At 44.9% G+C, this 17675-nt stretch overlaps 1 protein-coding gene across 6 annotated transcripts in view; it reads left to right on the top strand.

Moving 5' to 3' along the window:
* The window catches only part of nol4lb (nucleolar protein 4-like b), a 344616-nt gene that overhangs the window by 293794 nt on the left and 33147 nt on the right, over positions 1-17675 (top strand). The window contains exon 11 of one of the 6 annotated variants that reach the window (XM_086005531.1): positions 8606-8691. The exons of the other annotated variants lie outside the window; for them this stretch is intronic. Coding sequence (XP_085861657.1) covers positions 8606-8691 — 86 coding nt within the window. The remainder of the gene's footprint in view (positions 1-8605; positions 8692-17675) is intronic. 6 annotated transcript variants of the gene reach the window in all.

The raw sequence follows: 17675 nt of genomic DNA, 5'->3' as shown, positions 1-17675 counted from the left end.
TTTTAACCATTAGAATAGGATAAAAATTAGAGGAACAGGCTCTTTAAGCAAGGAGTTAGTACAGAAAAACGCTATATAACAAATAAGTGATTGGAAATCAGTTGCTCAGAAAAAGCATACAGATCCCTTAAGCTACACTTTCACACCTTGTGACATCCATTGAGTTGTTTCAAGTAGCTCACTCAATGGCCTAGAAATTCGGTATAGCTGCGTTTGGGGCGCTAGTCCTGGCGATGCGCAAAGTTTAGCGCCAGGCGCAATTTAGCGCCACCTAGTGCGATATTGGGTTGCAGCGCCCCTAAAGGTGATTGCAGCGCTAAATCAGGCGCTGCACGCTACTCTTAAGGCGCTAACCCGGCGGCGCAACCCAATTTCGCGGCGGCGGGGTGCAGCGAGGGTGCTGTCAATAATCACTTTCCCTGAGACACACTGGCGCCAGCCAGCTCTTAAAGGGGCAGGTCAATTGGCATCACCAGACACACTCACTGCCTTGTAGACCTTCAAAGTGGGAGCCTACCTGTGGCGCACCAGCCTAGCAAGACATGGAAAGGGTGAGGCAGAGGGCGGAACGCCTCACTGATGGGGCATTGGATGCTTTGGTTGGCGCAGTGGAATCAAGGCCAAGGAAGATGGTCGGAATGTGATTTATGTTTTGGACAGTCTCCCGGGTGTGAGAGGCAGTTATGTGTCAATGTATTAGTTTTGCTTTCTGTTGCCATAGCTTTCTCATGTTTGAAGGAACCACATTTTGTGTAATGAAACACTTTCTTCATTTACAATGGCCATGCCTTCTATTTACATGCATCTTGCCCTTCACAGGCTTGGGGGTATCAGACCGGTTCCATTCCTGTTCTTGGAATGGCAGCAAGCATTCCGTGAGAGGGGCCCAGAAGCTACTTCTGATCAGCCTCTGACGCGCAGCCTGAGAAGAGCCACTCGCGTAGAAGTTCAGGCCAGCAGGCATCTTCTCAGCCACCGACAGAGATGTCCTGCACCTTATCTGAAGCTGCAGATCTGGCTGAAGCAGCTGGCACAGCTCAGTCACCACCTCCTTTCTAAATCGCAGCCTTCTGACACACTGCTCCTCCGGCATGTTCATGTAGGAAAACTGCTGTCGGAAAACCCTGCCAGCGTAAGGTCTGCTGTGGCGACGTCTGTTGGCCCTCCTCCGTCTGGCCATGCCTGCCCCCCTCTCCCAGTGCCCTTTCCAGATGATTCAGCAGCAGGACGTTCCCCTCCAATGCAGCCCCCATAATAAGTGCCCACAAGAAGGTTCCCCGTTGTCAAGGCTCACCAACAGCAAGGTGATGGTCAGAAGGCTGAAGATCATCTGCCTGCGCTGGCTCAGTGGTCAAATGGCTCTCAGTGTGCAGCTCAGCAACTCTTTTTGTAGCTCTCGAGGAAGTTGTGCTCCAAAAATGGCTGCCGCTTTTAAACCACACCAGTCCCCTTTAAATAACGCTCCTCCAGCCCGAGAGCGACTTGGTATGGTCCAGGTAAGCTGTCACTATTAGCGCCAGGCGCTACGGAGGGGGGCGCCACTGAATTTCCGGTCCGGGGCGCCCAAAAGGCGCTGCACACTCAAATGACGTCATAATCAGCCTGCGCCCATGAGCGGGCGCTAAGATTTAGCGCCGGCGCTAAATGCATGCTCAATATAGGGCGAGGCGCCGTACGCCTGCCCGGAAATTGGCTAGCGCCCCACTTCTCAGCCTCTTTAGGCGTTAATCGGTGGCGCTAACAACCGAATTTCTCCCCCAATATCTTTTAATTTTATTTTTTAAATACAGCTAACAGATTTTGTCACCTTGTGCTATGTTCTGCACATTAAATAGATTGCTGCTAGTGTTACAAAATACAATGGCCCTGAAAGTGTCGGCCTATGATCCCTATTTTAATTGTCATTGGCTGGCACCCATGTCACAAATGGTTTGTCTTCGGCCACAGTTAAATGCTTAAAAAAAATAGCTCCTTTCTTTGGGAGCTAATCCTAAATCAGGTCCTTCTGAGGCTGAGAATGCAGGAAGTCCTAGGCAGTACCCATGCTCAGACCCACCTCCTCTAATACCGCTGGCCATGGAAGCGATGGGTAGAGACGCCGCCTCTTCCAAGGCCAGCAGAATCCCCCATGTAAGTCTTGGACCTGGCATTTCTGGGTCCTGGATTAATTTCCACCCTTTCAGCACACTCTTAGGAGTGCGCTGGAAGCGGTAGAAGGACTGAGGATTTTAGCCTGAGTTTTCTAGACAAGCCAACTGTCACAAACATGGACCACTCCAATCACCCTCTTATCTTTCAACTGGCACAAATTGCCCTCAGCCTTGAACAACTGTTTCCACTCTCAGGAGGGTCGGTAACCAGAGGACACAGATTTAAGGTAATTGGCAAAAAAACCAGGAGAGGGATGAGGAGGGTTTTTTTATGCAGTGAATTGTTATGATCTTGAATGCATTGCCTGAAAGGGTGGCAGAAGCAAATTCAATAGTAACTTTCAAAGTGTAATTCGACATATACTTAGAAAGAAAAATTTTGTAGTGCTATGGGGAAAGAGCAGGGGAGTGGGACTAATTAGATAACTCTTTCAAAGAGCTGGCACAAGCACGATGGGCCAAATGGCTTCCTGTGTTACATGATTCCATGAATTTCAATATTTTCTTCTTTTTGCCACCATGAGCATGGCTCCACAAAGCCACTTGGAGACACATCTAAGTATTTGTGGTTACTATAGATCATGCAAGGACAACTTGGCAGATAGACTGCCCTATGTGAACCTCTGAATGATGACTCAACAAGATCTCAGTATATCTAAAGTTAGTCTCAATATTCCTCAACTGAACTGGTGGAAGTTGTTGTGTCTGAATTTAGAGAAGTTGTCCTTGTTGAAATTTCCAAGGAACATCCATGACTAAACAGCCCGGAATAATCTATACAGAATTAATACCAATGACAACAAAAACGTTTTTCATACAGGCACATGTGTGGTCAGAACCAGTTAGTAAGCCCCCAAGGCAAAGCCCAATGGATACAGTTCTGCAGCCAAAGCAATTATATTCCATTCAGGCAGCTGACCTAGCAGTTTGTCCCACAAACTCATTACAGTTACAGCAGTCAGAAGAAAACGATTCCTAGGATGTATGCATTAGACTTTGAATAAATCAGGGCGTTATTTTGAGACTGCGTGGAGCCTGAGATAACAGCCAATCCTGTAACACAAACACTGGATTAGTGACAAGAAATTTTTAATTTAAAAGCTAAAAATGAAAGTCCTTTAACAAATAACAACACTGGCCCCGAAATTCCAACCGTGTAAGTAGGGAAGACCTCCGATTGAGCTCCAGAAAATTGGACAAAATCTGATTTCTGCCCCACTTATGCCCTTAGGAGAAATTACAATGCATAGGCATGTCTTCAACCCCACGTCAAGGGGTATGTTTGGGGCAGGTCCTGAGCTTTCCCGGGAATTCCATCCAATGTGCTCTTTAAAGGCCTCAATAGAAGTTTTCACTAGCTGAGAGCAGGCGTGAGTGCCCATGATGCCCTAGGAAAGGTCCCAAAACTCTTCCAGGTAAAGGCAGTCGGCCATTTAGGACTGAGATGAGGAGGAATTTCTTCACTCAGAGGGTTGTGAATCTTTGGAATTCTCTACACCAAAGGGCTGTTGATGCTGAATCATTGAGTATATTCGAGGCTGAGAGAGATAGATTTTTGGACTCGTGGGGAATCAAGGGATAGGGAGATCAGGTGGGAAAGTGGAGTTGAGGTCGAAGATCAACCATGATCTTATTGAATAGCACAGCAGGCTCGAGAGGCCATATGGCCTACTCCTGCTCCTAATTCTTATGTTGTGGAGGGGATCAATTACCATCAAACAATGTCCCTCGGCTCCATTGGGAGCTGAAGTTGGTGAAAAGTTAGCATTTTATTTGGGCCCTTTCCGGCCAATGTTCCCTCTAATTTTTTTTTGTACTGAGCAGGCCACAAACTCCTTTGAGCGTGACCGTCCGTGAACAAATTTGACAACAACAACAACTTTTACAACAACCACTTAAAAGTAATGCCATATTGCCAGCTCACCGTTTCAAATCATGAGACAATCAGACAAGGTTCTATACAAGTTTAACATAACTTCTCTGCTTTTGAAATGAACCCCAGTGCTTTATTTGCACTTTTATGGCTTTTTAACCTGCATTGCTACTTTTAATGATTCGTGAATCTATACCCCTAGATCCCTTTGCACCTCTACCCCATTTAAACTCTTATTTTCCAAGGATTAGGTAGCCTCCTTATTCCTCCTACCAAAATGCAATACCTCACACTTACCTATTATTGAAATTCATTTGTCATTTACATGCCCATTCCGCAAGTTTGTTTATGGTAGAATTAATTAAAAGCTTTTAGTTCGTCATGTACAAACTCTATTTTAAAAAAATACTTGTCAGAAATGACTGGGATATAAAAGAACTGCATAATAATGCATTAACACTTCAGAAACGTCACTCAGTTACATGTTATGTATCGACAAACAATCCAAAAGCCCAAGGTGAGCTGAAAGAGTCATATCTATTCGTGCAATTTGTATTAATTTTAAAGTTTTCAATATATTAGCCCATCCCTCATGTCACTATAGCAGTGACTGCACAAGAAGCAGCTTTCCTATGGCGCTGAGGTGCTGTACGTCCACATAAGTAATTAGAATATTAATCACAATGCAGCCAGACAACCAACAAATATAAAGTGCTGCAGTTCTTTAGTTCACAGTATTACAAAGAATTGAACAAAAACAGGTATCCGTATTTTCAACTTCAATCACTTCCATTAATAAACGTTGTCTTCTTGAACCAGCGCACCCCCCATGTAACATGTCAGAAATGCAGCACTTAGTCACAAGTGCAGAAAAACACATACACAATTTGCGCCACCGAATTAAAAACAAAAAGCAGGAAAGCTATAATTTAACAGAAATAAACATTCATCTTTCTTCCTGGACAGAATTTACGAATTTTGCTTCTAATGTTTTTCTCTCAAACATTCATCACAATGTTAATCCTTGTTCTTATCAATTTTTAATCTCCTATTTCAAACATTTATACCATATCAAAATTGTACATTATCAGTTTAATCAAAGTATTTTCTGTGTCTTTCTCAATAAACAAATAATGGTTTCTTCTAAAGTAGCTTCTTGCAATTGTTATACATCATTACATAACTCTTGTTTCTATTAACACTCTACTAAACATTTAAGAGGAAATCTATATTTACATTATTCGTGAGACTTGTTCAGACTATAGAACTACAAACAAAATTAAATGGTTTGTGTTTTTCCCCTTTTTTGGTTCTCTTCCTAAATGTCTTAATGATTTTTTTTTTAAGTCAATAAAAAGTAATATGTAACTCCTAAAAATCCTCCCCTGCCCTCTCCGTCCTCAACAGCATGGTTGCATGTTTGTGCAAAGCTACTCACTTCAGTCAATCGTTCAAATCAAATATTGAGAAATTTCAATTTTAAGCAATTCAGAGCCTCTTTAAAAGCATTTGGACTTCAAGACCTGGTTGAAACTTGTTTAGATGAGAGGTAAATTGATTTTTGCTTGTTTCTTCCAAAATCATATTCGAAACTTAGGGGTAAAAAGTGTTTTTATCACTCATTTTTTGTGAAAAGTTCTTTAAAAATGTTTAAGTTCTTTCAAGTCTCATTGCAGCTTTGACAGAAGAAGTTGCTCCAAGTTTTTCTTTTCCTCTTCAAAGCTATCGTTAAACATACAACAAAAAATAATAAAATAAACGCTAATTCCAAATGGAGCTCAAATAACAAAGTGAATAAAGTGATTAAACTTCCTAAGAAGGCGGTGAGGTTATCTATCCCCAACCTTGGCGATGAGTTGGGATCAGTTTGGAGAAGTTGTTTCCTCTTTTTCTGCTGCCATTCCCTCCGTCTCTCACAGACTCTGAGGTACAAACAGGGGCACAAACTTTTCCCCCTCTCTCATAACATGATTTAAATAACTCTGATACACTCTTTGAAAAAGGGGACAACACCTGGCAAAATTTAACTGGAACTTACCGCAGGACATTCAACATTACTTTCCCGTATTTTTTTCTGGCTTTAAATAATTTTCTGAATTTTTTTTTTTAATGTCACCGCGGGCCTAAAAGTTGTTTGCTTTAGCCTCCTTCCAGTTGCCATTGTACATGTGCTGTTCCAAAGTGCGGCCGCTGCTCTGTCCCCAGGAACGGGCAACGCATGCCTGGAGTGGACCCTCGGCCCTCTCTCTCTCCCTCTTTCGCTGTCTCTCTCTCGCTCTGTCCCTGTCTCCCTCTGTTTTTCTCTCTCTCTCCCCATCTCCCTCTGTCCCTGTCTCCATCTCTCTCCCTCTGTCTCAGTCTCTCTCTCCCTCTGTCCCTGTCTCTCTCTCCCTCTGTCCCTGTCTCTCTCTCTCCCTCTGTCTCAGTCTCTCTCTCCCTCTGTCTCAGTCTCTCTCTCCCTCTGTCTCAGTCTCTCTCTCCCTCTGTCTCAGTCTCGCTCTCCCTCTGTCTCAGTCTCTCTCTCCCTCTGCCCCAGTCTCTCTCTCCCTCTGACGCAGTCTCTCTCCCTCTGCCCCTCTCCCTCCCACTTTCCAAGTCTGTCTCGCTCTCTCCCTATGTCCCTTTCTCTCACTCTCTCTCTCTATGTCTCTCTGTCTCTCTGTCTCTCTGTCTCTCTCTGCAAAGAACATCAGAGCAAAAGGAGAAGCAGAGAATCAGTGTTGGTTCAGGAGAGAGCTTTCCTTTTTGTTGTGTTTGTACCGCTATACACAACTACATAAAATAATAAAGCAGCAGAGACTGAGAGTAACTTCAAGTGATCTTTACTGGTTAACTGGAACTTTGGCACCGACTGTACAAATCGATACGCGTCTGTTATATACGCTCGCAACTAAGGATGTACATCCACAAAACAAAGTAGTCCCTTCAATGTTGTATACATTACACTTTCATTTTTTTTAAACATTTGAAATCCAGTCAAAGTTGAAAACTGAACAGAATTCTTTCCCTCTTAGGGGAAACGCTTCTTGCCAATACTTTCCTATTTGTACTCTTGCGATAATGAAGATGTTCATATCAGACACCAGCTCCACTAACCTGTTCGCAATTAATTGAATGCCCTTAGTGTCCCAGCTCAGTGTAATCCTGAGCGATAACTGCCTGCAGGTTTTAGGGGAGTCGATTAAATGAGGCCCTGACGGTGGATGTTAGATTTTCTTTACCACTATTGTAAGAAGCGCAGGGAATCTATCTCTCCCAGGCTCTCTCCCCTCTCTTCCACAGTCTCTCTCTCTCTCCCTAGTTGCTCTCTCTCTCTCCCCCAGTCTCTCTCGCTCTCTCCAGTCTCTCTCTCCGCCAGTCTCTCTCTCTCCCCCCAGCCTCTCTCTCTCACCCAGCCTCGCTTTTCTCTCCCCCCCAGTCTGTCTCTCTCCCCTTTCGATCCTCGCGCCCCCCCCCCAAAAGGATTCAGTCATCTTGTTGCAAAGCGTGGCCTGTACTGTTGGCCGCAACGGTAGGGTACTGCGCATGCGCGGATTCGGCAAAACCGCACTTGCGCAGAAGGGGATCGGGCGTGCATGCGACGTTCCGAGATACCACGGATGCGCAGAGGGCCGCAAAGCCGTTGGTGTTTTTATCGGGCCGTTCCCCACTCCAGCTGCTGTCCAACTCTGTGCGGCATTTCAATTCAACTGCGCAGCAGCTGAAGGATTAGTGCGCGGGCGCGCAGCCGCACACCTTAGAGGGAACAGTGTTTCTTGCCCTACCTCAGGTCCCAAACCTAATTCCCAAGTTATATTACCTCAGGTCTTTACCCCTACGTTGTATTACTTCAGGTCCTGGACCCAATTCCCAAATTACATTACTGTACCTGTTTTGCATCAGTGGGCTTTTGAAGCCACTGACTATCGATGCAAAGCAATAAGATAACAGCAGAATAATGCATTTCAATGGTTATTCCGAGACCTGCTGCCATACTTTGCTAATTCATAAACATCATCACAAATATAGAACATGTCTCAGTGACTGGGTTAATTATATGCATAGTACACAGGCCCACAATCGCTTGTCAATGACATGACAATTAGTCAATTGTTTAATTTTCTGTTGATTACACTTTGCAATCAATGAATATTTATGTTGGGTGAATCAGCATAGCTTCACTTAAATACACTGAAGTGCTGCAGAAATATTCTACTCCAGTGCTGTCCTATTGTATCAACTCGTAGAGTTGCAGGAAACAGTTAAATTATCTACTTCACTAATGTAGTCAATTTATCTGTTCAAAATTGTTCTTGTTGAAATGTTTTTATATGAAGAATGAGTCACTGAATTGAGTGTTGTTTGTGATTGCTTTCTAAAAATAATTTCATTTTCTTGGTGAATAAAGCCTGCACACAATTTTATTCTCATTAAACTACTAGGCTATACTGTTCTTAATTAGCTGTTATCTTTCAAATCTGTCTATTTTCTATCCAATTCTCTTGGCTTTTGTATGGCATGCATTGACTAATACATACCTGTGCTCAACCCATCTGTTCACTTGAACAACAGCTTTACCTTTAACCACTCTTTCCTCTCTAAGGTCCTTGAACACATCGGCCTAGAAATGTGGCCCCACAATGCCCATTTTTCAGGCACTAAAGGCCTCCTAAGCCTCCAATATGGCAGGTGAGAAGCGCACACTCCTTACAAGCTGAACTTATTGGTCTGAAACAGGCATTCGACCCTGCGCTGGCTGCACTCAGGAAAACCAGGTCTACATGCGAACTAACAGGCAGCCCTTAAAGGGACCGCCTGTTAGGCCGCAACCAACAAGGTAAGATCTTAAAATATACTTACCTGACTGTGGAGCTGGGAGGGCAGGAGTGCTCCTCCTGACCCAACATTCAAAGAACACAGGCTGCTGTTGGCTACTGCTCCTCCCCCATCATGGCCACAACCCTGGCCATTACTACCTCCTGGTCCGTTTGCTCCCCTTCCTGAGCCAATCGCTCCTCTTCCGGGTCGAGCCCATCCCAGTCTCTTTAATCACTTACCTGAGGGCCGCTGCTGGCACTGTAGTGGCCCGATCTTCCATCTCGCTTCACTGGAAAGCTGCATGTTACTGTCCACAGCTTGGTGGTTCCATAGTAATGAGGCCCAAGGCCCCATTCAAGCACAGGGATTTTTCCCTGCGACTCCGCATGTCTAAATATGGATGCGCCCAAATTCCTAGGCGGTCATCTCTTCCCAGCTCCATGCCCATTTCTCCCAAAACTCCCTGGTTTAATTCCTTCAGTCTGCCCTGTTCAGCATCCATATGTAAGCTGATGACAACCAGCTCTACGTCTCCACTATTTTCTTCAAACCCACGACCACTTCTGTGCTGTGAGACTGTGATACCAAGTCGGGGATGAGTCACAATTCCTCCAAATGAACATAATTTTCGGCCCCCGGCATAAGTTTCATTCTCTTGTCATTTACCCCATCCCTTCCCTGGGTACCTACTCCGATTGAATCAGACCTTTGTGTCCTGTTCAATTCACTCGCACTGCCGCCCTTATCCACACTTTTATCACATCTGGTTTTGATGCTTCCAATATCCTCCTTGCCAGCCTCCCATCCTCCATGCATCATAAATTCAGCTGCTCATTTCCTGGCCCACACGAAGTCCTGCTTACCTATCACTACTGTCCTCACTGACCTACATTAGCTCACTGTTCCCAAATGCATTAAATTTAAAATGTTTGTCCTCATCTTCAAATCCCTCCATAGCCATGTATCACTGCAACCTCCTCCAGCCTTACATCCTCTCCTGTACCCTTGATTTTCCACAAGCTTTTAGTGCATCTCCTTTCCCTTCACCCCACCATCAATGACAGAGCCTTCAGCTGTCTCGACTTCACTCTCTGGAACTCCCTGCTTAAACCACTAAGCTTCTCCACTTCTCCCTGCACCTCTAAAAGTTTTCTCATAGCACATCTTATCAACCAAGCCGTCAGTTACCTCCTAATTTTCGCACAATAGCTCCGTGACCACATGGCACACATCAAGGTTAAGGGATTATAGTTAGTGCTTTTATCCACTAGAGCTGAGGGCTGACCTGATAGAGGTCTTGAAGATTAGGAAATGTTACGATAAGGTAAATAGCGATAAGGTTATTTTCACTCACCGATGAGCTGATAACAAGAGGGAACAAATTTAAGAAAATCACAAGAAGATTTAAGGAACAGATTAGGCCTCCCATCTTCCACCCTCCATAAACATAAGATCATCCAAAACTCTGCTGCCCATATCCTAACTCGCACCAAGTCCCATTCACTAATCACCCCTGTGCTCGCTGACCTACATTGGCTCCCGGTTAAGCAACGCCTCGATTTTAAAATTCTCATCCTTCTTTTCAAATCCCTCCATGGCCTCTCCTCTCCCTATCTCTATAATCTCTCCAGCCCTACAACCCTCCGAGATATCGGCACTCCCCCAATTCTGGCCTCTTGCGCATCCCTGATTTTAATTGCTCCACCATTGGCGGCCTTGCCTTCAGCTGCCGAGGCCCTAAGCTCTGGAATTCCCTCCCTAAACCTCTGCGCCTCTCTACTTCCCTTTCCTCTTTTAAGACGCACCTTTAAAACCTACCTCTTTGACCAAGCTTTTGCTCATCTGCCCAAATAGCTCCTTATGTGGCTCGGTGTCAAGTTTTGTTTCATAACGCTCCTGTGAAATGCCTTGGGACATTTTACTACGTTAAAGGCGCTATATAAATGCAAGTTGTTGTTGTAGAAAAAAATTCTGCACTGCTCCTGTCTGGGGGTGGGGGGTTAAGGAAAGTCTACCCTCCTAAATGACTTCAAAAGAGAATTACAGGAAACTTTGGTTTATCCGGAGGTTGTATGTCCGGAAGCCTCGATCTAACGGCAGAAATCGGCAGCCGTTTTGGTTAGGTTTTTTTTCTTCTAGCATTTTTTTTTTAACAGTCAGGCTCTGGAAAGCGTCTCTGTAGCTTAGCAACAGCTTCAGAGATGCTTCCAAGGTACGGGCCGAGTATTTACAAGCTGTTGCTAAGCAATAGTGTTTGTTGTCAGATACGGAGATGAAAACCTCCGTATCCTTCAACATTAGCGCTGGTCTATCCGGAAGTTTTGATAGATCGGCAGCAGCTCGGTCCCATCGGTGCCGGATATCGCGAAGTTTCCTGTAGATGGTTTCTTGAAAGAGAAATTTTATCATGGGCCAATCTTGTTTCTGCGCTGTAACCTTCTGTGATTCTATAATCAAATATTTCCAAGAATGTGCATTTTTTATGATAGTTTGATTTGGTTCAGAAGCCAAGTTGCTTTCCCCTGGTGCACACTGGGATCATTGTATGTGTAAATATATAGAACTGACCTGAATTTGAGAAGAGCACTGGAAAAGATTGACTGCAGCTCTGACTGTGCTGTATCAGACTGTGTGACTCAATTCGCTCCTTACTTTTAAACTGCTTTTGTTGAGGCAAAAGTCATTAAGAAACAATGTTAAAAAGACTATTGATTTATTATTGTATTACAGCTCCATAGAAGATTCACTGAATAGTGTCTGTATTAGAGTGAGTTTTTATTCATGTTCCATTTCTTAGCAGTGGCGCTCCCAGTTCTAACCAACATCAGTTGGTGAAGGGCATGGAAATAGTAAGGACAAAGGCTGTGGGGGAGGGGGGTTCCCCTTCAGTAATCCAGGCTGCCTGTGCTTCAATAGCTGCTTCATTGAATCTGGGATCTGTGATAGGTCAGTCACATTAATGATTGCCCTTATTTGGATGAACTAGTGTTCTGTGATAAACTAATTATCATCCAATGCCAAGGATCTTATTCTTTACTCTAGATTGGTTCTTGCTAGCTATTGTTTTGTATTTAACTAAAACCCGTGTCTTCCTGTTTTTTGAAAGCACGATGTTTCTAGCATATATGTGCACCTGATTAATTTTGTTCTGCTTGAGAGTGGGTCAGGATGATTCTTTTGCCATGGGCCACTGCCTTCCGCTCATCATGCCTCTGTTGTATCTTGATGGGGCAGTTCAGTCACATTGGGCTAGAAATTCAATTGCCCCCGAAATCGGGCGATGGGATCGTGATGCAGGATCAACCCGCACCCGTTCAAAGTAATGCAGGCAACTTCTTGCTGTCTCCTGATGAACATGTTTGTGGCGTGCACCCCAGTGCTGAACGCACTGCTGACTGGCTACACGCTCAGCAGGGGGCCCAAGTTCATGCGAGGCTAGCACCAATTAAAGCTAGCCTGCACTTCTTAAAGGGGAAGTGCATTCTGGCTGCAGCAGGTGATTCAACAGGCTGGGAAACAGAGTGTAAGCAGGAAGAATTAGTACTGGTAGCAAAACAGGGAAGAAGAGCGTGCTCCAAGGTTCTCAGATGCAGCACTGGAGGCCTTGGTACAGGAGGTGGACAGGAGGAGAGAGGTCCAGTTTCCACAGGACCCAGGAGGCCCTCCAGGCAAATTTGGAAAAGGCAGTGGGAGCAGATGGCCGTCGTGGTCATTGCCAGCAATGTAGCCCCGAGGACCTGAAGGCAGTGCCGGAAGAAGTTTAATGACCTCACACGAGTGGTCAAGGTCAGTGAATTCATCATCAAATGCCATATCCCACCATCCACACCACTAGCCTCACATACTGCTCAATGCACCACACCCCCATCACTCACCTACCAACAATCTCAATCAAACATGACTCATACCTCACATTGATAGGTTCACCTCACCCTTACACACTTACCACTGCTGCAAGCCTCACACCCACATTTCACAGCTTGCACACATTGTCAGCTATTCAACCATGACAGGCACATCACCCAAACACATTGCACCACACTCACTGACACATTTCCATCTCTCTTGCAGGACAAGGTGGCTCACAACCGGAGGCAGTGGGACCTAACCGGCGGGGGACAGGCACGCCTTCATAACCTTACTCCGATGGAGGAGACAGTGCTGGCCATTATTGGGAGGGCAATCGCTGAGCCTGTGGTCAGTGGCAAGGCTGAAACAATACAAGATTATAGTATCCTCATACGTAATCCTCCTTCTCACATCCCATTTCCCCCTCATCCCACAATCTTTCCTGATTTACAAGCTGCACATGGTCTAAGCATACACCTTTTGCTTTCCCCCACCCCCCTCCCCTCACTACAACCTTACCCTTGTGCCTTTCTCATTTCAGATAGCCAAAAACTGCCACTTGGCCAGGAATTGGTGGAGGAGCAGAAAATGGAAGAGGAAGAAGCCAGTGATGCAGAAGACACAGCACTGTCACTCGATTTCACACTCCCAGCCACCAGCTCAGATACTGACACTCTGCATACTTTAGAGGACAGCTTAGACACAGGATCTGCATGTGGTGAGATACTGGACATGTGTGGCCTGCAGCCAAGGCAAGGGGGAAAGGGTAGACCAGGTGCCAGCTGCCCCAGAGGGCGAGGTCGCACATGAGTTGTGCTGCAGAGGACTCAGATGACGACTTCGATGTGGCAGCCTACAGAAGAAGGCTGATAGGTATGCACAATGAAATGCTTGGTGCATTGGCAGGCCTGCCAGAAAGCCTGAGTGCAATGTCAAGGAGCATGGAGGAGTTGGGCACTAACCTTGTGCAGGGCTTTGAGCAGAGCTTGGAGCCCATGATTTCCAGCATGGAAGTGATGGGCAACTCCATTAGCGCACTTGTGGACACAACCATGAAGCAGCACCTGATGGCCGATCTCAGCTTCCACTGCAGCACAAGCAGAAGCCACCCAATGTCTGAGTGCTGCAGTGGAAGCTCAGACTTCTGTCATGCAAGCTCAGACTGCTCTCATGCAGGCTCAGCTTGCTGCCACGCAAGCTCAGACTAGTGTTCAAAGGAGCTTGCAGGGGGTCACAGCAGTCCAGCAATCTGTCCTCCAACAAATTACTAGGATTGCTGAGGCGCTGCCCCAGGGGAGGGGCAGTGATTCCGTGGAGCACGAACCTGTTGTCCTCTCTCAGGATGACAGCATTTGTCCTCCCACCACTGCCATTCCGCCAGTGCCCTTGCTGCTGCCTATCAGCCAACCAGTCTGCCCAAACTGCTGCCGCCCATGCTGAGGTGGTGCAGTCTAAAGCTGGGACTTCTAGGCCCAGAGCTGCTCGAGGTCTTCCTGCAAGGCCATCTACAGTCTCACCCACTGAAAGTCAGCAGCCTTCCACCAGCCATGCTGCAGCCATTGGGGTAGCACTGCGTGACCTCAGTAGGATAGGCAAAGGCACACAGAAGACAGGCACTAAGGGAATTCACAAGGGTGATTAGTTGATTTTTGTGGTGGCTTTTATTTCAGCTTTGTGCCCAAGAGGTCACTGTGTCCGGAACAGAGGGATGGTAAGGTGTATGGCTGTTGTACAGTGGGGATTTGGGGTTGTGTTCAGTGGAACCATAGTCGAATGAGGCGATCACGGACAGCCCGGCCGGAGACGGGATGTGCTGGTTGCCTCCTCCTCCTCCTCCTTCTCCTCTTCCTCTTCCTCCTCCTCTCTCTGCGAGCAGCTTGTCCTCCTCTTTGCTGCCTCTGCTCCAGCTCCCTGTCATGCTGCAGGCCAAGGGAGATGGCAGCTACAGCTCCCGTGACTGGGAGCAAGTGGTCTGACCAGAACCCTTGAAGTTATAACCCACTTGCAGCACCACTCCCTGTCACCTCACCAACTTTAAACAACTTTGGAAAGCACCAAACACTTCTACAAACTTACACAGAGCCAGTAGAAATTAATCAGTGACTAACCTGAGAGTGGTTGATGATCCCTTTAAATAGCGCTGGTGGGGGTTCCTTGCTGCTGCTGAACACATGTTCAGCTGTGCGAGGTTAAGACAAGGCGTTATCTCCAGCGTGAGGATGAAAATGTTGCATGCTGATTGACGTCACGATCTGCCTACTCTACATACTTACGGTGCGTGCTCCTAACACCCACCCTACCACCCTCGCCAAAATGGCATCCAGCGCGGCCCGCACCAGAAGTATGTGCGCGGCGCGAACGCCATTTTCGACACAAAACAGCACCCGTAGTGCCAAAAAATCGAGCACTACAGAGCCGAATTTCTAACCCATTGCATTTATACAACACCTTATCACATCTCTCAGAAATGCCCATAGTGCTTCATTAACAAATTAATTTGAAGCGAAATGACTGTTGTTATATGTGCAAACTGTGCACAACAAGATCCCACTAACAGCAAATGGATGAATGACCAGTTAATCCGTTGGTAGGGGGGAAAACATTGGCTAGAACATCAGGAGAAGTCTCTGCTTTTCAAATAATTCCATGGAATCCTTAACATCCACCTGACAGACAGACAGACAAGTCCTTAGTTTAATGCCTCATCCAAAGAACAGCATCTTCAACAAGGGAGGGCTTATTTATATATCCTTACTTAGGTACTGAAGTTCTGGAATAGGACTTGACCCCACAACCTTCTCAATCATAGGCAAAGGTTTTACTAACTGAATCAAGCTGATAAACAATACAGCATAAAATATCTATCCCATAAAGCTAAAATGATTGAGACTTTGAAACTGAGGAAATAGTACTGCACGTCTTTCATTCTATTTAATGATTACTGAGCTTTAATACAGAGAAAATTGCTTTTTATAGTTTATATATGGAAAAATCAGATTTCTGTAGCTGAGGAGGTTAAATATTGAAAGGATTTGAAATAAATGAACAGAGAATCACAACCACTTTACGATGAAGCTGTTTCCAGCAGAGATTTTATTTTATGTATAATTTAGAAAAGCCTTATATCTGATTTTTATGAGCTAACCTCCAGCCAATGAAGGATTCATTGGTGCTTTGGGAGTGGAGAGTACCGTACAGTATATGAATCTTTATTCCCAGGAGCAGCTTACTGTACCATTAAGAGTGTGAGACCCAATCTGAGCAGATGGTGAAATTAGTTTTTCAGCCCTCTGTATTTATGGGTTATATTATTACTGTACCAGCAGATTTTTTTCCATTTGATTTTCTGAATGCTTTTCTTGTAAGAGTTAATTTTGTAAAGTTCCATTCCCAATATGGAACTTCACTAGAAGGCTGCATGGATCCCAAGTAGGTCTATAACACTGCCGAGCCTATTCTGCACTTAGCAATGTCTTTCACATCTTCAGGATGTTCCAAGCACTTCAAAGCCAATTAATTATTCTGAAGTGTAATCACTGTGATACAGGCAAACATGGCAGCCAATTTGTGTACAGAAAAATCCTACAAACAGCAGTGAGATAAATGGCTGTTTGCAATGTCCGTGGAGGAAAACCTAATGGTTTCATATGCTCTTAATAGCAGTAAATGCTAGCTCCATTAATCATTTTAACTCCGAGATCAGTGGACTTTTTGCTAGCCAAGGGTATTAAGGGATATGGAGCCAAGGTAGGTGGATGGAGTTAGGATACAGATCAGCCGTGATCTCATTGAATGTCGGAACAAGCTCGAGGGGCTGAATGGCTTACTCTTCTTCCTATGTAGATGTTAACATGTTAATTTTACCCTGATTAATGTCTGCTTTAAATTAGAAGACAGAGGAATCTTATGCGAATGTGTTAATCAATCGTCTGTTAATAACAGCAACAGTCATTTCTAGGCTTTGGTGTTTTAACATTAGCTGCACTTCCTGCGTGGGGCTTCACTGAGTGGAAGTTAGGCTCTCCACAAAGAGCACATATGAAAATCGGGGAGCTAGAGCACTTCCCACACCTCCCAGCACTATTGACAAAGCCTCGCGAGCAGTTTCCTGTTCACTTCCTCAGCTAAAGAATGGTGCTTAGCACTGGGAGAGAAAAATATATACACATGATGGAACAGCTTTCATATGCAACATAGACAAACTCTGCAGCTGGACATTCACGGACCTGACAAATGGAACTCTTATCTGCACCCTCAAAAGGTGATGAAGGAATAATCCTCTGCCTGTCACTTTGTATTGCATCATTGTATGGGTAGTATTTTATATTCGTTGCACTTACTCACTTAATAGCAAAGCCTAAAGTGGTGTGTGGCATAGCCTGGGAACTCTTAGTCTATCATCAAAAGGATCAATTCCAAACCACAGTGGAATCAAAGCAGAGTATTAAAAGCCAACATGATTTTATCTTAGTCAGAACAACCTGTAGGCAACCCCTTCTAAACAGACTTTCCGTATGACCAGGCTTTCTTGTGATATATCTGAGCTCCAACTAGTGAGCAAGTATTCATTCACAGGGGTATTAGAGAGGATTTTATGACTGTTAGCAATAGAATGGAACAATTTAGTTCAATGTAGTAGATACCATACTATAATACTGTACATATCTGTTAATGTGGTCTATTTACTGTTGACAGATTTGTCAATCTCAATACATAATGAAAAACTTGTTGAGTGAGAGATTGGGTAGTCCTTACTAGGATTTGCTGAATTTTTATGTTGCATGTTCCTGCTATCCTTAATATTTGAATGTTTATCCCAAGGAAATTCACTGTTGCACTAATTTCCATGAGTGAATGGATAGTTTCTACTACCATGGACTGGAATGCTCTAGTCCAGTTCTCACTGCGTTGTAATTTGGTGTACTTAACTGTCTGGAAAGCTCTGGTATAGTATCTGTTGACACTGGTGTTTGATGTATCTATTGCAGAACACAAATTTCAGACTG

Source organism: Somniosus microcephalus, chromosome 13, assembly GCF_052327205.1.
Source record: "Somniosus microcephalus isolate GS21.2 chromosome 13, FLI_Smic_1.0, whole genome shotgun sequence".
Classification (NCBI taxonomy): domain Eukaryota; kingdom Metazoa; phylum Chordata; class Chondrichthyes; order Squaliformes; family Somniosidae; genus Somniosus; species Somniosus microcephalus.
This window is presented reverse-complemented; position numbering and strand designations above follow the sequence as displayed.